This window comes from Oryzias latipes, chromosome 6, assembly GCF_053564925.1.
Source record: "Oryzias latipes strain Hd-rR chromosome 6, Olatipes_Hd-rR_3.1".
Taxonomy (NCBI): Eukaryota; Metazoa; Chordata; class Actinopteri; order Beloniformes; family Adrianichthyidae; genus Oryzias; species Oryzias latipes.
This window is the reverse complement of record NC_136242.1, coordinates 9,476,505-9,501,971: the sequence shown is the minus strand read 5'-3', so window position 1 is coordinate 9,501,971 and position 25,467 is coordinate 9,476,505. Positions and strand designations below refer to the sequence as shown.

Genomic DNA, 25,467 nt, shown 5'->3' with positions numbered 1-25,467 from the left:
GTCTTCTTTGCTATTAGATTGCTTGAAGTGTATCAGTTCCAATTCCGACAAAGGGTTGGACAAAAGATAGAAGACATTCAACACTTTGATAAGGTGCAAATCACACCAACAAATCTAGATGGGTTTTAAGATCACAACCACAATTGAAAAAGCACAACAAATAATTAAAATGTATGTTAGAAATCAAATAAAATTCCAGAAATCAAAACACAATTCCAAAAAAAAAAATGAAATAGAAAAATTGAACATTTTGGAAAACAAAAGTAATTGCCAGAAATCCAAAAAAGAAAAAAAAAGAAACTAAGAAACCAGAGAGGGAAGGTATTGTGGGAGATAATTGGACTGATTAGATGATGATGTTTGATTATTGACTTTTGAATTTTTGAAAATGTGTCTTTATTTTGTCTAAAATGACAGAAAACAACATCAACCAATAAGCACTGTCCCATAATACCTCTTGTTTTCCAAAACATTTCATTTTAAAAAGTTCCAATTTCTTGGAATTATTTTATTTCTAAACTAATGTAGTTTTTTTTTTACATTTTTTAAAATTTATTTGTTGTGCTTTTTTACTTTTTGTTGCGATCTTTAAAATGTTTTTGTGTTGATTGATTTGTTGGTGTGGTTTGGACTTCAGGGCCACCGTACTTTGAGTATGAAATTGTCACTGAAATCTATGAATAACAATAATAATAAGTGTGATTAATGTAAGAATGACGGCCAAATCCAAAACACTATATTCAAATAGAGACTTATGCATAGAAAAAGCAGAATTCTTATAATAAAAGACTATAGAAAAATATGTAATTACAGTGAAAACTAAAGGATAAAATTCTGCCCCTATGATTTTAAGATTAATGTCAAACAAAAGGAAATGAAACTGGACAAAACTAAATTTCTGATACAGATTCATTCATCATACGCCTTCTCATTGAATTCTCAGTGCCCGGTAAAGCTCTACATGAAGGGAATTAACAAACTAAACAGACCACATTAACTGAATGCCAATCTAAACCACATTGGGATGCGGTACGATGGATGTCAATGAAGTGTGCAATCTAACTCCCTCAGTTTTGATGAATGAATTATAATCATTTGTCTTGTTGTACCTTAGGAGAGCCAACCTGCTGCTAATAAGGTCTGGCACAGACGATGAGCCCCTGTGCCAACTCAGCCATCCAATGTGCCAAGTGCAGCCCTGGCGCCTGGCAAACACTTAAAATCACTCTAATCCCTCCTTACACCAGCGCCTGGGCGAATTACTGTGCAATTCACGTGCTTCATTTACAAATGCGATTGGGCTCAATTACTGCTGCACCCCAGGGAGACACCTGCACCACTGTTTCATGAGTTAAAGTACCCCAACTGGAGGCCAAACTGTGCAAACTGTTTCTGAATTCTTTTATTGAAGACAAAACCATGTTGTTTCTTATTTTTAACAACAAAGGACAACACCAAATTTCCCCATACCTCAGTGCACACATTAGATATTCATAAAGAGACCAAGGATCCTATTTTAGATTTGTGAATGCCACCAGCTGCCCCTCCCATCATATGGAAATAGGCTAAAGCACAGCCTTCAATCTGGCATTAGTGGTAACATGATGATGCATTTCTAGAATCCAACAAAGCCGGCTTGTTTTCATAGGTTATAATGACTGTCTTGATTGATTCATATTCCAAAAACTTGAACTTGTGATAACTTATAATTAAGTGTAAAGTTTGAAGCACATGCCATTTTTGTTTGGCCGAGTTTCAGCTGTTTTCATTTTTCATGATGTCCCTTTGGAAGCAGAGCTCCATGCTGCGTGTAGCACCTTTTAATGTTTCTCACACTCTGACACAGTTTATTCAAGGCTATTTGAAATCAAATCTGTTTACAAAGCCGGGACTTTTCAGGATTAAGCTCTTAAAGCTTGCAAATCTCCGGTTTGTTGTACCTGTTTGCAGAAACGGTCACAGGCAGACAACAAAAATGAAGACCGTGGAGGGACTCTACCTTCCACATTGTCACTTTGCCACTTTCAGCTCATGCATGTTCGCCTCTTTAAGCTCTGCTGAGTGAGTCTTAGGTGGTGTTGTCCAGTTCAAAGAGCCCTGAACTTCCTTAAGGTTCCACTCTGAACATATTTTGATCTATTGCAAATTGTTCCCAGTGGTCTTTTAATTATGATTATCTTGTTTTTAGACTAAATCAAAAACTGTTGTTGTTTTCCAGGACATAGTTTCTGCAGAGCAGCAGGAGTTCATCAGAAATTTGCTGCTGAGTTGTTGGCATGGAGCAACCCTGCCCCCTTTCCTGCCAGTTGCTGAAAACTTTCTGTTTGCACGTTCTCTTGCTAGCTTACAGCCCCTTACACCCCCAACAAAAATGGCAAGCAATATTGGAGCTATCCAGTTTTTTGAAACTGAAACCTGCTCAAACGATGAAAAACACAGCCGTACATGGATCCAGTCGTCCAGAAGTGGACGCATCAGAATGGAGCAGAGTAGGGAACTTGTGGCTTGGGGTAAAAACGTTTTTTTTCCGTTGGCATTTTGTCATCTGCTCTTGATTTACCACGAATAACTTCAGGAAATACTCAGAAATGCAAATTTGAGCAGAATTTTCTTTATGTCCTCCATCATCAGAAAATTGCCTTAAGAACATGTAAAATACAACATTTTCTTTGGAGTGAGTTTTTAAGTTAAAACTAAAAAAATCTATAGTTGCCCATATAGTAGTTTCTGCAGCTGGATGAAGGGTTCATAGTAAAGGTTGTCCATAACTATTTTTGTCAACAAGAGAGACCTTTTTCAGGACTGCTGCTCCTTCTGTCAGCTCTGTGAACTGTTGAGTTTCCACGCCCTGAATTGTCCTGTTTGAGTTAGTAAAAGGGCTGCACGCGAAAAGTTTCTGTATTTTTTTTTTTAATGCTAAATTGCAGAATGAGCTGCCTGTGAGTTGTGCGTCTGGATTTGTGTGTGTCACATGACATCTCATAAGACAGAAAGGGTCAGCATTAGGAAGTGTGCTACAGTCACACTGGGCATATGTTGCAGCGCTTTAGCATATGGTGTTCACACTGGACTGTTGTTACCCGCCACAGTTGGAAGAGGCTTTGTGCGAAATGTCAAAGCGGTGCAAACCCAGGTCTTTTCTTTGACAGCCCTATTCCAATATATGACAGACTCGGTATTATAGAATTCTATTCGGGCAACAGCAATTAGTCATTTCTCCTTCATGATTGATAGCCAAATGCTTGCCACTTCTGTATATTAAAAAGGACGTCATACAAACGTCACTACTAAATTGGAGTCAATTGGAGTTTCCATAGACTTTGTGATGGTGGTGTGAACCCAACATGAAGCCTAAAGGCTAATGAACAAAGTCCCAGCTCTGGCTTTATGCTGCCAGCGCTTCATGAGGCCGACAGTTTGGTTTATAATTGTGTGCAGGTGGAGGCTTTGTTTGTGTGTGAAGATGTGCACAACAATTAATATCAACAGCACAAAATTGTGTATTAGCAAAGCTGAAGTGAGGAGCTTTTATTTCAACCCATTGTAGCCTTCATTCTTTAAAAAATGAACTAGCCACGGCGAAATCAGCTCCCTCTGGACTTCTTGTGGTTGCTTTCAATCAATTACTCAGTAATTGATTGGGCGCTCTTTGCTAACGATCAGCCACAGCCTGTGGGCTGGGACTACACATTAGTGGAATATGCTGGGTTGTCTCCTTCTGTGCAGATTGGCTGCAAGCCAGCCAACATTTGGTACAGGAGCATGCGGTGAGATTTGGTAAAACAATACTCTGCTTTACCCAAAAGGTTTACTTAATGCAAACATTTAATCTTCTTTATTTTATTTTAGGATGGATAGCAGTGAAATTCTAGACTCCTGCTTAATTTGATGAAGTCCTACATGATGTGTAACAGAGGAAAAAAGTCAAATGTTTCTTGGTCACATTTAAAATCAGAGAAAACCTCTCATCTTCTGTACTGGCCTAAACACAAATCATCCAAATTTTTTGTTTGTTGTATATTGTCATCGCAAACTGAAAAAAAAAATTCTTAATCATGAACTTTTTGAACCACAATAAAATAAACATATTTACTTATTTTCAGCTTAATTCATCCAAAAGGTTAAAGTGAAAGTGGTTCCATAAGTCAGAAAGGATCCCATCTTCTGGAATATTTCTAAATAATGTTGTTTACCTCTGGTAAACATAAAGGGTCAATTGATTTAAATTCTTTTTTTTGTGTTAAGAATTCAATTTTTAGATTTTCTGGTGGCTCTCAAACCTTGTTGTTTGTGATTGTTGGATGTGATTTTTACTGTAGAAGCATGGAAAGACATACTTTGGTTACTGTTACTGTTTTCTGTCAGCTCATGTTTACACCAGTTCAACCTATTTAAATAAATTCGCTTAAATCAGTAACTCTCACAAAACGCATGTAAATCTTTTAAAAGATGTTTTAATTATTTTCCACACTGTAGGGACCACCGGAATATAAGGCGCATTGCCCAGAAATTGCATATTTTTGAAATTGTGTTATAAATAAGGCGCACTGAACTTTAAGACACATTGAGACAACAAAGTCAGAGTTAAATCAGTCAATCAGTCAGAAGTAACTTAAAGTAGTTTGCAGCACGCTGCACGTTAGCCACATGAATAACATTAGCCGTGTACTCATATTCACAATACCTGTAACTCCTAACCTTGTTGGCAACTTGTAAAAAAACAGTGTTAGACCGCTACACGTTAGCCGCATTAGCATATTCACAACACCTGCAGCACATAAAAATACAGACTGACGTTTTGACAGAGCGCATTGTAGCTTATAAAGTCACTTTGACATCAGGAAACACCACCAGAATGAATCCATGCAGTCCGGACTATAAACTGTGCTGTTATTTTTTGAAGTGCGCCTTACGGTGCAGAAAGTATGGTACTATTTATGGTACCATTTTTAAAAGGTTGAGTAATTGTAAAGTGTGAATAAATTGTCGGAAAAAATAAATCTGTGTTTATTCAAATCAACAAAAATGGAATTTTAACAAAAGACCGTAAAAAAAAGAATTAATGAAAAAAAAATGAAAACACAATTACAGTAAATGTTTTCAAATAAAAAAAAATAAGAATGTGAAAGTGAAGGTGGCCCTTTTGGGTTCTCTTTCACATATTTGGTCAAGATCTTTGCCATTGTTGGCTTAGTTCACCCTCGCTCCACTGATATTTGTCTTTTTGACCACCCACCCAAATCGCTGGCTCCGCCCACCTTGGCTCTCTTGTGGGCCCAGACCCAAAACAACGCTCCTATTGTGTCTGACCCACACATCCTCCAGTGTCTGCATGTCCGTGCTGTGTGTGTAAAAGTGTGTGTGTGTGTGCGTTAGGGTAAGGTTTCACATTTCCAGCCTAAAGTAAAACCAGAAGCCTGGGTCCTTAACTGGTGCTTCAGGAGCGTGTGTTAAACAAAGAAATAGCTTTGTACTTCGTGTGAGAATGACTGCAGCTCCAACTGGGCTCTTTCTTTAAAATGTGATTCTTTTAGAAATCTGAAGGTTGGTAGATGTTTTCAGTTAACCTTTATGTTCAAATTACTTTTCATTTAAGATTGATAATCACAAACTAGAAGTTGAACCACAACTATGTGAGGCAAAGATAATAATGTAGGAGTCAATTATTCTGAATTCATATTCAGTTAAATCAAATAATTAACGAGTTGCATATTCCCTTTGTAAAATATATTTAAGAAATATTATTTTTTCTTCGTTTTTGTACACTTTAGTGTTATGGACCATTTTGTGTACAATCAATGTATTATTCAATGTATATTTAATACAAATAATGAGATTATTTACACTGTTCTGCAGCTCCTGCTTTGCTCAAAAACCAAGAGGAAGGAAATAAAGTTTGTAGATGTCTTCTGTCTGGCATGGATCAAACGGTAAATGTGCGTTCTGATCACTCTAATGCTTGGCACTGAGATCTCTTTCTAGTTTTTGTGATTGATACTTTTTCCAACTTGGGTTGTTTTAATACTCTAAAAGCAGAGCTTTTGTATCACCGTCTTTGGTTCCCATCTTGCTGGGTAGTCCATTGTCCTTCAGTAAAAAGTAATTTTAAGAGAGTCCACCTTAAAACTATGGTGGCCTGCACCCTATTTCTGATGGACCTGTCCAAAAGAAGCAGAAAGCCATGGAAATAAATGGGGAGTGCACCCTCACTTCTGTCTTTGTGGTCCTTCCTACCCATCAGTCACCTTGTCTTATCCATGAGAAAAATGGACGGCCATTATGCATTATCATTCCAAACATCCCTTAGCAAAAACCCACCTTCAATAAGCCTCTACTTCAAAGCAAAAACATTTCTTATAGCTATCAATAAATTCAGACTGCAAAGGGTTAATGTTTAGTGAGAGAAAGCTGTTTGCTGATTTGCTCCTAAAAATCCTTATAGGCTGAAGAAGATTATTGCTTTCGTCACCTTTTCCTTTTGAGTTTGTCTCCGGTAAGGAAAATGTTCAACACATCCACTCATAGTGTGGAGTAGAAAGGGGGTCTCCTACAGGCCTTCTCATGCTCTCCAAATTTTGACATGCTCTATAAAACACCAATTAATATTGCTTCATTAGCAGTAATGCAGCACAAGCTTGACCTCTGTTTGCACCTCTGGGTTTCTCATCCCTTCAGTTTGCTGGTTGGCCATCAAACTGGATTTGACTGAGTTACTTCAGCTTCACAGAGAACTTTGTCCAGTTTTCCAGCACAAGTGACCTTGAAACGAATAAAAGAGCAATTCCAGCAAAGCTGGAGACTTAATCTGCTTTCATTTTCACACCCAGCTGCAGGTTAAATGCAGAAACGATCACGCTTAAAGCTGGAATCTTGGATTTTCCAAAGCCGTAACAACCGTCTACTGCTGCGTGCTTTTTTTTTGTCTGATCACAAAATGATGCGGCATGATTTTAGGATGACATGTAAAGACTATTGCATGCCCCCCACCCCCCCTCAGTCCTCTTTGAGGCCACGTTCTGTGACAAGAGAGTGGAGGTGTCATCTAACAGATGAAAATAGTGTGTGTGAAATGAACACCGCGCTAACATGCAGCCAGGCTGACCATTCTGCAGTGCAATGGTTTTACAATACTGAGCAAGAGCTGTGTGTGTGTGACTGTGTGCGACTGTGTGTGTGTTATAAACCCACTTTGAGCAATTAAATGTCTCAGCAGTGTAGAGGCATTCTTTAATCAGTGTGTGTTCTTGAAACAGCCCCGGTGTTCTGAATCAGCATGTGTCAGTGTGCGTGTGCTTGTGTAAGTGTGTATCTCTTTCCTCCTCCTGGCTGGCTCGTCTCCTCATGTTTGGACATATGTTGAGTTTTATTTCACTGAGACATCAATCCTGCTGGCCAGCTGTTAGGACAGCTGCTCTCTGTGTTCTTCTCTGGCTTTATTTCTGTCTTTCATTCTCTGACTCTCCATCGTTCTGCGTCTTTATTTGCTTTTTACTTTGGCTTTTGTATTTTTACTCTTGTTATATTGTGTTTTTTCAACCAGACATCCCTTTTGTATTTGTTTTATCTGTCCTTAATGGTGTGATTTTGCTTTGGAAAGATTCATTTCAGTTCTTCCTTTCGTTCCTGTGCGTCAGATGCTGTGAGTTCTGCAGCTGAAGTTGCAGCTCTGACATAAATTTGGAGGCGCAAAGTGTTGCTGTCAGCTTCCATTTGCTGGTGTTCTGCAGAGCGCTGAAGACACTCAGGGTTTTTTCTCAGCACTCAGTGCTCTACACAAATAGCAGGCACCCATTGGAACATTAGCTTTTGTTATTTTTAACATTACCTAATTTTTTCAGATTAACGTTTCTTCTCTTTATTTTGGCGGTATGACAGGGGACCCTTAAGCTCTGGTGCCACAAAACTCGCGAAAGTGTGGGTTTTATTAGAAACAGGAAAAAAATCTGACTTTTTTTTTTAACTGCTTGACACCTTCATTTATTTTCAGCTATGAAAAAAAATATTTATGGTTTTGCTTTCGAGTGGAATTGAATTGAATTTGCATCAATAAGGTTTAAAAAAATATTGGTTTGAGTTTGGCGTCCATCTCAAACAAAATTATAAAATGAGTATTATTCTTTTTTTCTGTTTTATTGCCTAAAACTGATGATAAACTTTAATTATGGTATATATTAATAAAGCAAAATAACACTGAGTTGATACTTTCTCTCATTCACGACATTTTGGGGATCCTAGGACAAAACAATGTTTTTTTTAAATCTGCACATGCAGTGGATATATATTTAAAAATCAGAAAAATGTTCGAATTGAAAAAAATCTAACAAAAAAGCTGAATTAATTGGACCGGAGCTCTGCAACCTGATGCAGCTGTTTTATTCCTACACTGTGGCTCTTATAGGTTTTGAAGAAAAATGCAACAGTTTGAACAGATATCCAATTGGTTAAGTTAAGTGCATATTCTAAAATGTTCTGAACAGTAGTGTGTATTTGTTGTCATAATGATAGAAAATGTCATGTTTTTTTACTTGGTTTTCTTGCATTCTTTAATTCAAGTCAAGATCTTTTGACACAAGGTGTATTTTATTTTGAAAGGAACTTGTACTGCTGTCAAACGTAAAACAGTTTTTATTCATAGAAATATGTATACATACTTATTATACATAGAAAAATAGAACATTTATAATTTAATTAACATTTACTCCAGCTCCCTGTTTCATGTCTTTTGTTTTATCCTTAAAAATGACAGTTTATCTGGCCACAGGGGTTGCAAGCCAGTAACTTCTGTGCCGGTCCCAAGCCCGGATAAATAGAGAGGGTTGCGTCAGGAAGGGCATCCGGCGTAAAAATTGCCAAAATAACCATGCGAATCATCCACGAGAAAGATTTAGACATACCGGATCGGTCGAGGCCCGGGTTAACAACGACCGCCACCGATGCTGTTAACCTACAGGGTGTCGGTGGAAATTTGACTACTGTTGGTGGAAGAAAGAGGGGAGGCAGAAGGGTCCGTGGCCAGAGAGAGAAGGGAAAAGGCAGGAACATAGGTTTGAGAATAGGGACTCTTAACGTTGGCACAATGACAGGGAAAGGCAGAGAGCTGGCAGACATGATGGAGAGAAGGAAGGTAGATGTACTGTGTGTGCAGGAGACAAGGTGGAAGGGCAGCAAGGCACGTAGTATTGGAGGAGGATACAAACTGTTCTATCATGGTGTTGATAGGAAGAGAAACGGGGTAGGTGTGATTCTGAAGGGGGAGTTTGTAAACAGTGTTCTAGAGGTGAAAAGAGTCTCAGACAGGATGATGAGCCTAAAGTTAGAAATTGAAGGGGTGATGGTGAATGTAGTCAGTGGGTATGCGCCACAGGTTGGCTGTGAGTTAGAAGTGAAGGAGAGATTCTGGAGTGAGTTGGATGAGGTCATAGAGAGTATCCCCAGAGGAGAGAGAGTTGTTATTGGAGCAGACTTTAATGGACATGTTGGTGAGGGCAACAGAGGTGATGAGGAGGTGATGGGCAGGTTTGGTGTGAAGGAAAGGAATCTGGAGGGACAGATGGTGGTGGACTTTGCAAAGAGGATGGAAATGGCTGTAGTCAACACTTACTTCCAGAAGAGAGAGGAACATAGAGTGACATACAGAAGTGGAGGTAGGAGTACTCAGGTGGACTACATCCTATGTAGACGAGGTCATTTGAGAGAGGTTAATGACTGCAAAGTGGTGGTAGGAGAGAGTGTAGCCAGACAGCACCGCATGGTGGTGTGTAAGATGACTCTGGAGGTCAGGAAGAAGAAGAGAGGGAAAACAGCAAAGAAGACCAAGTGGTGGAAGCTACAGAATGAAGAAACTTGTGAGGAATTTAGGCAGAAGTTGAGGCAGGTCCTGGGTGGTCAGGATGAGCTTCCAGATGACTGGGAAACTACAGCAGAGATTATCAGGGAAACAGGTAGGAAGGTGCTAGGTGTGTCATCTGGAAAGAGGAAAGACGGTAAAGAGACTTGGTGGTGGAATGAGGAAGTACAGGAATGCGTCCAGAGGAAGAGGTTGGCTAAAAGGAAGTGGGATGTAGAAAGGACTGAGGAAGGTAGACAGGAGTACAAGGAAGCGCAGCGTAGAGTGAAGAGAGAGGTGGCAAAGGCCAAACAGAAAGCTTACGATGAGCTATATGACAGGTTAGACACAAAGGAAGGAGAAAAGGACTTGTACAGACTAGCCAGACAGAGAGACAGAGATGGGAAGGACGTGCAACAGATAAGGGTGATTAAGGACAGAGATGGAAAGTTGCTAACAACCCAGGAGAGTGTACAGAAAAGATGGAAGGAGTATTTTGAGGAGCTGATGAACGAGGAAAATGACAGGGAAAGAAGGGAGGAAGATGTGGTTGTTGTGGAGCAGGAAGTAGCAGAGATTGGAAAGGATGAGGTTAGGAAGGCTCTGAAAAGGATGAAGAGCGGAAAGGCCGTTGGTCCTGATGACGTACCTGTGGAGGTATGGAAGTGCCTAGGAGAGACAGCAGTGGAATTTCTAACAAGGTTGTTCAATAGGATTTTAGAGAGTGAGAAGATGCCTGAGGAATGGAGGAGAAGCGTTCTGGTCCCGATCTTTAAGAACAAGGGTGACACGCAGAACTGCAGCAACTATAGAGGAATAAAGTTGATGAGCCACACAATGAAGCTGTGGGAAAGAGTAGTGGAAGCCAGGCTTAGGAAGAAGGTGGAGATTTGTGAGCAGCAGTATGGTTTCATGCCCCATAAGAGCACCACTGATGCCATTTTTGCTTTGAGAATGTTGATGGAAAAGTACAGAGAAGGTCAGAAGGAGCTGCATTGTGTGTTCGTAGATTTAGAGAAGGCATATGACAGGGTGCCGAGGGAGGAGCTGTGGTACTGTATGAGGTCGTCTGGAGTGGCAGAGAAGTATGTCAGAGTAGTTCAGGACATGTATGAGAGAAGTATGACGGTGGTGAGATGTGCTGTAGGTCAGACAGAGGAGTTCAAGGTGGAGATGGGACTACACCAAGGATCAGCTTTGAGTCCTTTTTTGTTTGCTATGCTGATGGACAGGCTGACAGACGAGGTAAGACAGGAATCTCCCTGGACAATGATGTTTGCGGATGACATTGTAATTTGCAGTGAGAGTAGAGAGCAGGTGGAGGAACAGCTAGAGAGGTGGAGGTTTGCTCTGGAAAGAAGAGGCATGAAGGACAGTCGTAGTAAGACAGAATACATGTGTCTGAACGAGAGGGATCAAGGTAGAAGCGTTAGGCTACAGGGGGCTGAGGTGAAGAAGGTGCAGGAGTTTAAGTACTTGGGGTCAACAGTTCAGTGTGATGGGGATTGTGGAAAAGAGGTGAAGAGGCGAGTGCAGGCAGGTTGGAGCGGTTGGAGGAAAGTGTCAGGAGTGTTGTGTGACAGAAGAGTGCCAGCAAGACTCAAAGGAAAGGTGTACAAGACAGTGGTGAGACCAGCTCTGCTCTATGGGTTAGAGACGGTAGCAGTGAGACAGAGACAAGAGGCTGAGATGGAGGTAGCGGAGATGAAGATGTTGAGGTTCTCCTTAGGAGTGACCAGGTTAGACAGGATAAGGAACGAGTACATCAGAGGGACGGCTCATGTTGCCTGTGTTAGCGACAAAGTCAGAGAAGCCAGACTGAGATGGTTTGGACATGTTCAGAGGAGGGATAGTGGATATATTGGTAGAAGGATGTTGGAGATGGAGCTGCCTGGCAGGAGGGCAAGAGGACGGCCAAAGAGGAGATACATGGATGTCTTAACAGAGGACATGAAGTTGGCTAACGTTAGGGTAGAAGATGTTCATGATAGAGTGAGGTGGAAAAGGATGATTCGCTGTGGCGACCCCTGATGGGAAAAGCCGAAAGAGAAAGAAGAAGATCTGCTGAAACGGCAGCCGATCCCTACATGTGTAGGAGCCTTTTACAGACTTTAGGAAAAAAGGGTAAATGCATGTCAGAGCTCTGCCTTCTACTTTGGGTGATTGAAATGTTTTGTAAATTTGGAAAATGTCAGGACACAATAGGCCAGAAACAGATTCTGCATGGTTCCTGCCTCTGCCTGGAGGCACAGTTACAGAGAAAACCCCATCGTAGAGAACAGCTGTGTGTCCTCTGCAGCACACTGAAAACCACTGCCGTCCGCCAAAGCGCACTGGAGCTTTGCTAAATAAAAATTAAGGAAAATATGGTCAAACTTTTGCTACTTTTGTGCGTCATCTATTGCTGTCTTTGCTTGAAAAAATCTCCATGCTTCTTTAAGGTTTTTACATTGTTATTTTTTTATTTTTTGGGTCTTGTCTTTTTCTCCTCTGTACCTCCTGAAGTTCACATCTCGCTTCTCCCTCCTCTCACTTAGCCATCTATCGTCTGAGTTTCTCCTCTACATGATGAAGGAGTCGGTGCTCAGATGGCTAGAAATCTTTATGCACCCTCCAATCTAAACAGCACTTGAACCCTGACTCAGTGGAGGCGACAGATAGGGAACCATCTAGGGTAAAACATTTCCCTCTCATTCCTCTTTTCTTTTCCTCTTCCGCTTCCCCTCCCACCCCCCGCCGTCTCCTCTTCTGATGTGTTTATCGGTGTGAGGGCTGTAAATTGTGCATCGGTACACACACGGTTGACTTATGCAGATGTGTCTTGGACTTACATGTTATATTTTTCTCTCTAAGTGCTCTCATAAATTGTGTTCTGGGATTTTGTGTGATGAGAGACTCACTGAACAAATGCTTTTTGGTGTCTTTAGGTCTTGTGATACGAAAAAAAGGAAAGGGTCTTATGAGTTTTTACTTGTTTGATCCTCACCTGTAAGTTAAATCTATAAAAACAGGGTGGAATTCATTTCTCGAATATATCATAAAACTTTATTATTTGCATTAGTTTCTAAATGATTTTATTTTGAAATTTTCTATTTTTTTTCTTCAAGATTCTATTCATGGCAGATTGGTTGTCTCCCTTGTAACCATTGTCCCCTCAGTTTATATTAAAGCCCTTGTGATCTGGACCACTGCATTAGCTTATTTACTGCAAACATAATCCAACTGTAAACATGCGAAGCTTTAATGTACTCAATGAGGAAGCTGTGCTCAGCTGGTGGACAGCATCTCATGACCACACAATGTGCCCGTGTGCACAAAACTACGCATTAAGCCATTCACAATAGACCATGTGCTGTTGTTGAGTGCCTTCGGTGTCTTTTGTCAGGATAAAGGCACCACAAATGATCTATTGTCTGACTTAACCATTCTAAATCAGGCTAGCCCTGTGGGGCATATTTTCCACAAAGTGCCCAAGAATGTCTCCTTTTTGTACAAGTGTGTGTGTGTGTGTGTGTGTGTGCGTGACATCCGTGGTGAAAGACAGCTTTGGCTTAGGGGCCTGTGAAGATCTGACAGCATCCATGTTGTCACAAAAACCCAAGTAAGAGGATGAAGTTGTGTGCGGAGCAGCTTCTTCTCATGCAGCTGTGGGTTTTGTGTCCCGGTGTAGCACTTAGAAAATTTCTGCCTGCAGATTTTATCATGAGGATGTCTGGGTGCAATGTTTTGTGCTAACTGACATCTGACATAAAAGTGTGTGTTTGCAGAACACCTAAACAAACCAGGGGGGAGAGGCTTCGTTGTGACGCACTGTTGGAGCAGTTAGACACATCACTCAGCACGGTTTTCAAACGAAGTAATCCTGCAAAGATGCATGAGCAGCTTTTTCATGAAGCAGTTGCATTAAGTAGACAGGTTTTATCCGTCTTTGGCATATTTATTCCATTATATCATTTGTAAATATTTCTCTTGTGGATAATTTTTTCTCAGGGAATGATTCGCTGCTGCCCAATTGGGGAAAATTTTTGATTTAAAGTTACCATATTTTCTGCACTATTGGGCGCATATAATTACAAGGCGCACAGTCAAAGAGTAGTTCGTGTTTGAACTTAAGTCATATATAAGGTGCATCGAACAATAATGGGGCAGCCGTGGTGCAGCGGTAGGGCGGTCGACTCATGATCATAAGATTGCAGGTTCGATTCCCGCCTTGCACGCCCATGTGTCGAAGTGTCCTTGGGCAAGACACTGCCTCTGGTGGGAGGCTGGTGCCAGTGTTCGGCAGCAGAGCCACCATCAGTGTGTGTGAATGTATGTGTGCATGGGTGAATGGGACTGTGACTGTAAAGCGCTTTGGGCTTTCGTAAGAAGGTAGAAAGTGCTACATAAGTATACACCATTTACCATTTTATAAGATCAGATTAAGTCTGTTAGTCAGACTTCAACTGCGTTGACAGTAACTCTATGCCTATGTTACTATTCCCTCCCAAACCCGTAACTACAAAAAAAAAAACGATATAGTGCGAGAAATGTAGTGCCCTGGGTTTTAAAAGCAATTCGGACACCATGATCACTACTTTATTTTTTTAATTAAACAGGGATATATGATGTCACTAGTTTCACAAAGTGAAAATCTATACAGCATTTTATGACACTTATTCATGAATACTGTGTTCAGAAGAAGAAAATGTTGATGGTTTAGTAAAAAAAAAAACATTTGAAAACATTTTTTTTTTACAAAAATCATTAAATGCAATGCATTGTGGTCTATATTCCCCAATCTGGTGAGCATCAAGGCACACTGGTTTTTCGCAGAGACTTCTGGGAAGTTTCTAGGGCACTCGATTTTAGTGCTCCAATATAGTGCTCTATGTAGTGAGCAGAGAATGAGTTAGGACACAACCTAGAACTTGTTTGTGACACGCTACACGCAAGCATAGTCAGAATACCTGTCACTCCAAACCTTGTTTGCAACATGTAAAAAGAAACTGACTGATACGACTGAAACATTAGTCATAAAACATTACTATTTCCACGCTAACTCTCAACCTGGTTAGAAACACGTAGAAAACACACTGGCCAACACCGCTACACGTACCACTAAAACTTGTTTGACTGACATTTTGACAGAGTGAGGTAATCCTCCCAAAATTGCTTCAACATCAGAAAGAATCCGGATTGAAGACTTTTTTTGAAAAAAAAAGAAAAAAAAAGTGTGCCTTCCAGTAGGTAAAATTCGTTAATTGTTTTTCACCACAGAATCCTAGAAACGTTTGTGTATACACACATTGTCCTGCTTAAACATTTACAGTTATCTCCTTTTCCCTCTTTTTTTACTGCTGAAAATTAAAAAAGTTCCCATTGTTAAAGTAAAGTTCACAGCAGGACTGCGACCACACAAAAGGGACCTTATGAATCTTATGAGACCACGTGTCTGATGTCTTTTATCCCCGGGCTGTGAGACACATTGTGGGAAAAAAAAGACAGCCGCAAATAAGACCCCATGTCTGAACAATGCACACATTCTCATTTGGGTCAGCTGGATGGCTGCTGTGTGTTTTTTTCTTTCTTGTTCTCTTTTGAGAAAAGGCTAAAATAAACTCAATAAGTCAAAGTTGGTTTTTGCAGATGACTAGGAGTTGCTTAAAAAGAAAAAAACACCAATTGTTGAATGTTAGCAGGTCATATTTCTTTAACATTTGGACAATAAACAACCCAAAATGATAGAAATATTTTAGATATTTGCACAACACTGAGCATAAATTTAGATGTTACTTTCTCCAAAATGTGTACATCTTTTTTAAAGTTATTAAAATGCCTTAACCCAACATAACTATTCGTATCATATGTAAAATGTGCATTTCTGCATTTCTGAGACCCCTACTTCATTAGTGTGATCCAAACTTTCCTTGAAAAAAACATTGACTATTAACAGGTCCACGTTTTCTGTCTTGTAGTTCATCCTCATTCCACTAGGGGCAGTAGAAGGGCTTTTCCTGCTGATGTCAAAATGTCTGCTTCCATGAAATCTCAAAATGCTTTTGGCGGGAAAAAGGCATGCTAATTTTCCAAGATTTAGGGTGGAAATAACTCATTCATTGTTTTTAATTTGTATAAAGGCCTATTTGCTGAATTGGAAAAATACACAGTTAGTTGATAATTAATTCTTTATAATTCTCTATACATTTAAACTAGGGGTGTAACGATACGCTAAAATCTGAATTAGGTTCTGTTCAGAATGTTACAGGGCTCGGTTCGGTACATTTTGATTCGGTACTGCTGTTTAATAAATCTGCCTGACATGAACTGCTATTTTATGAACTATTATATTATTGTTATTTATTGTGTGTGTTTGTTTTGCTGCCGGACACCTGAATTTCTCCCTTAGGAGATTTAACTTGCACATTTTTTTCCTTGTAGACCCAATTGTTACAGTCGGGTGACAATGTTTTAAGTTCGTTAACAGATTAGATGCGTTACCTGTAGCATACGCTATCTTTGTGAAACAATTACGACACAAAGCATTCGACTTATCCAATTGTGTTTTTCCTTCATGGATGCTGACAACAAAGCCAAACACGGGAGAGCATAAGGGGGGGCTCACCTCTTGCGTCTGGTTCAGTTCAACTACGTCTATTGTTACACCCCTTATTTACACCATGCTAAAAATATGAAGCAGTGGGTAAATAAGGTGCTTTTCCCCCCCAAAACACTCCTGTCAACATTTTTGCATCTTAAACTAACCTTGTGAGTTTCCAAATGATCCAATATATCATGAATGATACTATCTATATCTCATCGAAAAAACAAAATTGCAACATTTTTTCATTTTTTTAATCAAAGAGTTATAAAAACATCTTAATTCCAACAGAATTGAATTTCCTATCAATTCTGTGATGCAGTGGGCTTCACCGGGTTAAATAATTTGTTGTTTTTCATTTTATTATAGAAACATCTTGCATGGAGAGGCTCCTCTCTAAGGACTGGAAGGAGCGAGTTGACCGCCTGAATGCCAATGAACTGCTGGGAGAAGTTAAAGGTGAGAGGGTGAGGGGGAGTTGTCCACCTCCCTACCTGCACTCTAAAAGTTCTAAAGGTTTGACGCTTCACCAAACATTTTTTGGCAAAGAAGTAAATGAAATATCGACTCTAAGGCAGGAAGACGAAAATCAGAACCAGGTGATCAGCAATTAAGGCTCCTCCTATCTTCTTTGGTTCACTTTGTGGTAAAGTTGGAAATTGAAGTAGAGCCTGGTATTTATAAAAATAAATAAAAAACAAGATGTGTTTTTATCAAAAGCTAATAATGGGGTGAGAACGGCACCGCGGCATTCTAAAACTGCGCCGATCTGCACATGAAAGCAGCAGAGAGAACCATCTCCATGGCTCACCTGCTGAACAGCGAAGGACGCTTGCAATCTTCCAGGTTGTAATTGTGGCTCTGATTAAAGGTTGTGCATGAGAGGAGAGACTGCACAGGCTCTAATATGTTTGCCTGCATCGGCAAGTGGCACATGTGAGGCCGTAAATCCAAGCAAATGTTTTCCTGACATGCTCAGAGGTGGAGTGGACAGACAGCAGCGCTCTGAAACTTCTTCTTTGGGGCAGTGCCACCATGAAGGAGTGATAGTTTTCAATTTTCAAAAATTTTAAAACCCTAATAGTTGATCTTCGCATATTCTGGTCATAGTTTGCTTATTAATTAAATTGTTCTAAATGCTTCCTCTAAAAGACACACGTAGTTATGCATGTATATCTCAATCTGATTAAAGCGTAGCATTAAACCCATAATCACTATAGTAACGGGTGCTGTCAGGATGTTTTGTCTCCAACAATATTTGCGTTTTGGATCTTTTTTTCATCCATGACTAAAATTCCTGCCCATACGGAGTTCATTACTTTTCACTAAAAAACTGCTCACAGTTGCTAAATAAAGAGCAATGATTGTAAGTGTGTTAAAGGAAAACATGAAGGCTCATTTTTGGTCAGAGATGCTTCAGTCATGCACTCTGCTGTTGGGCAGCTCTCAGCAAAGAAGCTCTTTGAGATCGTTTGCCGCTGTAACGACAAGAATTTCCTCTGCAAAAATAAGTGAAAGGGACTACAGAGACCCCTGTGCAGCAGAAAAGCACCGACACTGAGTTTCATTTGGGGACAGGTATCTGACTCCATGTGTCTTAAACCACAGCGTCCTTCTCCACACTTTGCAGAACTGCACTTGCATCTTAAAAGACATCTCGCAAAGAAAGTTCAGCATCTTTCACTTTGTTTCTCCTCTGTGTTGTAAAAATATTTCCAGCTATGAAATATATTTAAACGGCTATCTGTGGCACATGAATTAAGTATTGAATGTGAAAAGTTGAAGACTATAATTATTTTTTTGAGAATAAAAGAAAGAATGAAAAACTGTGATCAGAATAAAACAGCAAAATGTAAAAGTTTTGTTTTTGGTGGGATTTAAAGGTGTACATTTAATGAAATATTATTTTGTGAAAAACTGTTGTAACAAAAAAATTGGTATTGACCTGCCTCAGCTGAAATTATGAATTAAACACCCACTCCAATGAAAATGGTATTTATGGTGTTTTTAACATATTCTTGTGACATTTTTCTGATTATGGAGGACATATAGAAAGAAAATTAAGCTTAAAATGCATTTATCTATTCAATGAATTGTTAAAGGGAATATATTGATAATGTTTATTTGAGATGGGTGTGCCACAAGCTCCCCTGAGTAATGGGAAGGGGGGCGGGGTTGCTCTGTGTTAACAGTTCCGCCCACATCTCAGAGGGGAGTTTTTAATGAACTCCTGCTGTTCTGCAGAAGCTATGTCCTAGAAAACAACACAGGTTAAAGAAGACCACTGGGAACATTTTTGCAATAGATCCAAAGATGACGGGAGTGGGACTCGAACGTGAAAGACCTCACTACATCCTTTGCTAAAAAAAAGAGGGGGGGGATATTGTACAGTCAGCATATACTGTATATAAAAGAGGTAAACATAATCTTTCTTTCAGCTAAACCTAAACTTCTACAAGCTGTCTTAGCTGCAGGTTTGTCTGATTCTGTTCTCATTGAACCCCTTTGGAGCTACTGTACCACAGCTGACTGGTTCAGTAAATGCAAACTGCATGTTACTCCCATATGTTAATTCTGGCAGCCATTCCAGAAGCAACTTCTGCAGATGAACTCAAACACTGGGACACACTTAGAAATCGGGAAGCGCATTGATCTGAGTCAGTCCTTCCACTTTTTGACTGTTGAAATAAAGTCGCGCTAAATGTACAAAAACAACTGTGGCTCTGCTCTAACAACCTGTAACTCACTCAGGCTATTTTAAGAGTAAAGAGAACCAATTACTTCCCTCAATTCACAAAGAACACTCAATACTGCTCTCTATCTTATTTCAGCATGCAGTGTACTTGATTAACCTGCCTTCTTTTTTATTTATAACTGCTTCTTATACGAGGAGAGCTTCTAGAGAGCCATGGCTCCCTCAGGCTTCTGGGAGTGTGTCCAAAATGATCTGAAGCAGGAAAAATGTGAAAAACAGGTGACATGGTTACACTTAACTTCGGCTGTTCGATTGTTTGCTCTCTTTATCTTCATCATGGCGTTGTTTGCTGAAGTCCTTCTAAGTAAAACAGTCGAAGTGAGCTCTTTCTTCTTTCTGACGCTTTTCTTTCCATCATCATATGTGTCTTGTGGATCACTTGCTTTGGCTGCCTGGTTTTCAATTTTTTTTAATACAAATATGTGTTTATGTCAAATGAAAAGCAGTATATCTTATCCATATATGACAAAAATAATCATCTTTAAACATTCACCAATACATTGTTTTAAAAATTCCATCTGGAATCAATTAACATATTTTCCTCTCCTTTTCGTTATGCTAAAAAGATTTTTTTTCTTATTTCCTTTAAGACATTTTGTACGATTCCTAGAATTTGCATTTTTAATTATTTTGTAAAGCTAAGCCACAAATGTCTTGCAGCAGCAGAAGGATGAAAAATGTCTCATTATAACATTAGATACATGAGCTGGCACATCTGGCAGCAATAATCATATTTAAAGCCATTATATCCAGAAACTTACTCCATGCAACATTTTTTTTTTGCTGTTGTTGTAAAAGTCTTGCCGTCACTGCACAAGTGAGCTGGCGTTTACGGAAAAAAAAAAAGAGTGCAGAGTGGAATCACTGTCGTCTTTGTTCTTAAGCAGATCTCTGACGGAGCTCTGGCAGAAAAACGCAGACGGTGTTTTTCTTTAGGTTGACCATTTGTTGTGGTGCGACAGTGAGGAGAGCGTAGTCATGATGTGCTGGGAAATGTGGCAGTTTGGCCGAAGCTCAGCCACTTTAGTCAGAGGCGCGGTTGGGGTGAGCAAGGTTTTGTCTTTCTCTGGGTTAGAATGCACGCGTCGCTGGATTTGTTCTCGTTTAACTCAGTATTGATGATTAGACACTTTTCATCAATAGTAATCAAAACAAATTGCCTAAACTCATTTAAGACATTTCTATGATAAAGCCGATCATGTCATTGGGTAACGATTTAGGTTTTCACTTTAAAGACCCACTTTGATGAAAATTGTCTTTTTAACACATTCCTGTAGAATTTCGTTTTACAAAGCTTATATATAAAAGCTTTTTAAGCTTATAAATAAAATAAGCTTAAAATTGCATTTCTGAATAAACTTTTATTAAAATCGTTTAGCAGACCTTTAAATGCCTTTTGAAAAAGCTTGACGTAGAAGCTACAAATCAGTAAACCACAAGCTTTATTGCTCCATTATGATGCATCCACATGTGGACAAATAGATCCATGAACATCGTTGTTTTCCTCGTCTGAGCTGGAATCTGGATCAGAACTGTACGGCTGGAAAGCTCCAATATTATTTTTTGCACCGGTAATGTTAGGTTGGGGGGTGTGAGGGGCTGTAGTCTGTGTGTGTAAAAAGAGAACTCTCACTTTTGGGTAAAAGGAAGGAGAGGTGGGGTTCCTCCTCGCCTGAGGTCCTGCCCACAACTCAGAGGTGAATTTCTGATGAACTTGTGCAGCTCTGCAGAAACTATGTCCTAGAAAACAACACTGATGTTTTGTAAGTTTTGGCTAAAAACTGCATAATCATAATTGAAAGAACACTTGGAACACTTTGAAAATAGATCAAAAGATTATCAAAAAGGATCTTTTTTTAAAATTTGTTTTAATAAACCAATCTGATAAAATGGTCTAAAAGCCTCAATGGACGTTTTATAAATGGTTTAGAACTAAAGGTGCAGGGTAAGAACTGGATTCTGGAGGCTGACTTGAGTCAGAGGGACTTTAGGGGACCTTCCTCATGTTAGGAGACATAAGTTGGTCACACATGTGGGAGGTTTTAACAAATCATTCTGGACACCAACTACAAGAACCAAATAGCTTTTCATAAATGATGTTTTCACTTAACATTTTATGGTCTGGGCTTAAAATTTGCAAACATTTTGGAATGAAATCTGTTTATTCAGTCATCAGACAAAAAAAAAACAATAACTGAGAATCTTGTAATATTTTGCACCAATGACTGTGGGTCGGAACTGGACTGAGTGACCCCTCCCCCTGGCGTTCCAAACAAGAAGTAGCCTGTGGCTCTAAGAAGCCAAAATCCATAGACTTCTATAGAGAAATAAACAGCTTTGACTCAGTCAGTCTATTGGTCAGAATATCCATTCTTGATCTGATACTTTGTTTTAACATGTTCTTGATAATTTCCACTATTTCTTTTCTTTTGATCAAGTTATTCAAGTAATAAACTGACCAATCAGATGTTTCAATAAAAGTATGTGATGTTAAACGTTCAAAACGTTTGATTGACAGGTTCTGCCGAGCCTGCTTTCAACTATTAAGTTGGTGAGGGTGGTTACTATAGAAACTTTGACTGACTCAGAATCACTGTTTATGGACAATTTCTGGTTCCAATGTCCACAGTGAGGAAAAAGGTTGAATGAATTGACCTCAAATCATTGGAAGTCATTTTCTATGGGTGACGTCACACTCACTCAGTGCAGTTTTCTTATACAGTAAATGTTTTGCACACAAACTGTTACATTTATTAAATAAAAATTGTTTATATTTGACTCACTGAGGATATAACTATAACAATTTAATCACTTATTTAACATTTTCTTTCGTTTTTTTAATGATATTATTATTTTATTTTCAGTATTATTTCAGTATTTTTCATTTTTATTGAAAAAAAATCCTAAAAAAAACTGTAGGGGATGAAAGCCAGTTTCTGCTTAAAAAACAGCGAAACACTCATCGTTTGCCCCCTTCTGTTTTACTCCTTTTGCCTGTGAAATCCTCAGATAAAAGCTTCAGATGAATCTTTCTTTGTTTTCCTCAAATCAGAACGTTACTAGAAGCAGTAACAGGGACAGTTTGAGAGTTCTGGTTCAGGAACGGATCCACATTGTACACATGCAGGGAAAAACTGCTAATGGCTTTCTGTTTTGGCTGGTACCCTCAGCAGGTGTCAGGAGTAATCCTGATGGATGCAGAACGGAAAAGCCTCGGAAAGTCATCTGTGCCAGAAGTTTTGAAGGAATGCATGGCGTTGCGTTTCTACACATCTCATAATCCACACGGATGAATTATGGAGCTGTAGTTGTTGTGATTACACAATAGGCTTTACTTCTTTGTGAGGAATGTGGAGAAATGGAAAGAGGGCTGCGTTTGTGGGCGTGATTTTAGACAAGACAGAATTTTAAAGTTTCCATTAGTGTTGCAAGAATCATTTGGCTTAAAATATAAGGGAGGAAGTCAAAAAAGACGAGATGTGATCAAAGGATGATGGGGCAATAGCAGATTTGGAAAGTCGGTAAAACAAAGATAATAGAAAAAGAAAAAAGGGGAAGCTGATGAGTGTAGATGTAGGAGGCAAAAGGAAGTGAAGAGGAAGAAGAGGAACATTAGGAGGAGAGCAGAACTTTTGGCGATAAAGAAGAGAAGAGAATCAAAAGTGGAGACAAAAGGAAGAGCATGAGGGACAAACTGAAAGGATGAAGTAAAAGAAGGAAAACCAGAAAAAAAGGAATCAGGAAACAAAGAGGGCAGGAAAACTTGGAAATGGAGAAACCAGTAGGGAGGCCTTTTGTAGGAAACTGAACAGGGAACAAATGAAAGCATAAAAAAAGAGACAAGAAGAGGAGAATGTTGCCTTTGATAGAGGGGTGCTGAGGGGTGAGTTCTGCGAGATTGTGTATGTGTGTGTTTGGAATGGGGGGGGGGGTCGGCAGTGTGGGGTACAATAGGGGCCTGACAATACTACAATGGGGACTGTGTTAGTATGCAGGTAGTGTTAGGGGCCACCCTGCAACCTCCCTATAAGGCCCCAGGGCAAGACCCTACATAGCAGAGACACATGCATGCACACACAAGACGGAGAACTCCTAAACATGTTCAACTTTGGCTCCACACACACACACACACACACACACACACACGCACACACACACCCACCCACACACACCCACACACACACACACACACACACACACACACACGTTTGATTCCTTCACCAACAGGGATGAACAAACACACAGCAGCCCAAATAAAAAGCATGAAGATTTGTGTTTCGTACCAACATTTCTATTAAAACAAAACAAGCTGAACCAGAAAATTCAGTTTTTTGATGACAATTTTACAAAATTGCAAAGTGAAATGCATGGTATTCCCACCAGACAAACCAGGATGGGCTTCTTCTTCTTTTTCTACTGTTTACTCACCCATGTCCACCACCTACAGTTGGAAGAGGTTTGGTGGAGACTGCCAAAGCGGAAAAAATCCCCATGAATCTTGCTCCCAGCTTCTTCTTCCACAGCTCTATTCCAATATATGAAAGAGTTGGTGTCATGGAATTCCAGCTGCAATTAGTCATTTCTCCTCCAATGCTCAATTTTCTAATGGTTGGCACTTCCTTGATTTAAACAAACCCCATCCATATATCACTACCAAATCCAAGTCCCTGATTGGTCAAAGTTCACCCTGGTTTAAGTTTTCACGTGCGTTCAAAGGACTCACATTTTGTACAGAGAGCCTGAAAACGGTTGTAGAAACTTTTTGTTTGTTTTTGGCTGCCAAAGTCCAAAACAATATTTATATTTATTATTGATAAATTAAGAGACTAAAAATATCTAACCAAAGGTTTGCAGGTGTCAGTTGAAATGGGCTGTGAGAGAAAAAGCATGGATGGTAAAAAAAGGGATTTTTTTTCCCAAGCTATGTTGGTTTGATTGTTGTGATCAAAATTAAAAGTCAAAAAACGCTGCAAAAAAATTCTTTTAACCACTGCAAAAAAATAGGCCCCTTAGAAATAATTCAAATTTTTTTCCTTTAAATTAGCAAAAAATTAAAAAATAATCTGCCAGTTGGGTTAAAAAATGGTCTTACCATACATTGTTATTTTAAGAAAAAAATCTAAATTTTCTCAGACTAAGATTAATTTTCTTTTTATGATCACATTATTTTCTTGCAAGACAGAAAACAAGACTATTTTTCTTGAAAAAAATCTTTTCAGTTTCCTAAGATTCAGTTTTTGCAGCGTATTTTATGTTTCTTACAACCTGCATCCATGACATATTTAGTATATTGCATTCAACACAGCGCAATCATTGCATGGAGTTAAACATGGAAAGTCTCCGTCGTTGGCCTGCAAACTTCCAAAGAATGTCTAAATCATAAACGTGACAAAAAGCTGCAACAGCTGCATGTTTTCAAGGGCTAACGCAACAGACTTTTAGTGTTCTTGTCAACAGACAGTAGGTGATGACAAGCAGAGACAAGAAGGGAGATAATAAGTAGGACGATTTAACGACAAGACAGATGATTCATGGGATTGTTTCTTTTGGCCCACTTTTCTTCTTTGTGGAATTGCAGAAGCGTCTCCTGAAACCAATTCTTTGTTTTGGACGTTTTGTTCAAAACAAAGAATTTCCTTGTAAATCACTGCAAGAACAGAAGCATTTCTCTTACAATCCCAACTACACTTGAGGAACAACAAATGACTTTTTTGCTTAAAAAGACAATCATAACATTCACGGACAAAAGCGCCGTTTTGATTCTCTGCCTCTTTTCGATGCATCTGACCACTTTGATTTTCCCTTTCAGGCACGCCAGAGTCACTGGAAGAAAAAGAGCGGCAACTTTCCACGATGATTGGTCAGCTGATCAACCTTAGAGAGCAGCTTCTCTCCGCCCACGATGAGCAGAAAAAGATGGCCGCTTCACAGCTGGAGAAGCAGAGGCAACAGATGGAGTTGGCGAGGCAGCAGCAGGATCAGGTACAGACGCTCCCTGATGTCTGAACCCCTTTTTGAAAAACATGCACCAGTACTCAAGTTTGATTTTACAACCTCACTCAGGCACAAAATGCAAAAATTTGACAAATTCTCGTTATGGTTTTTTTAACTCCCCTATAAAAAATGGAAAAACTGTTGAATAGATTGTCAAAAACTTTTTTTAATTAATAAAGAGGTTAAAAATGCTCTGGTTTGATTCACAGTGTTTAACCCATTTTTCCTTACAGATTAAATGATATGGGTTATACCACAGACCAAATGGACCGCAGAACATATTTCTGATGTTTTTCGGTTACACTGATGACA

The 25,467-nt window shown here is 39.4% G+C and overlaps 1 protein-coding gene across 5 annotated transcripts in view; it reads left to right on the top strand.

Annotated features, from left to right (window-relative positions):
- sox6a (SRY-box containing gene 6a) overlaps positions 1–25,467 on the top strand; it is a 129,403-nt gene that overhangs the window by 49,687 nt on the left and 54,249 nt on the right. For all 5 annotated transcript variants that reach the window (XM_078948179.1, XM_023955377.2, XM_023955378.2 and 2 more), the window contains 2 exon segments: positions 16,776–16,865; positions 24,971–25,143. In XM_078948179.1, the coding sequence (XP_078804305.1) occupies positions 16,776–16,865; positions 24,971–25,143 (263 nt within the window).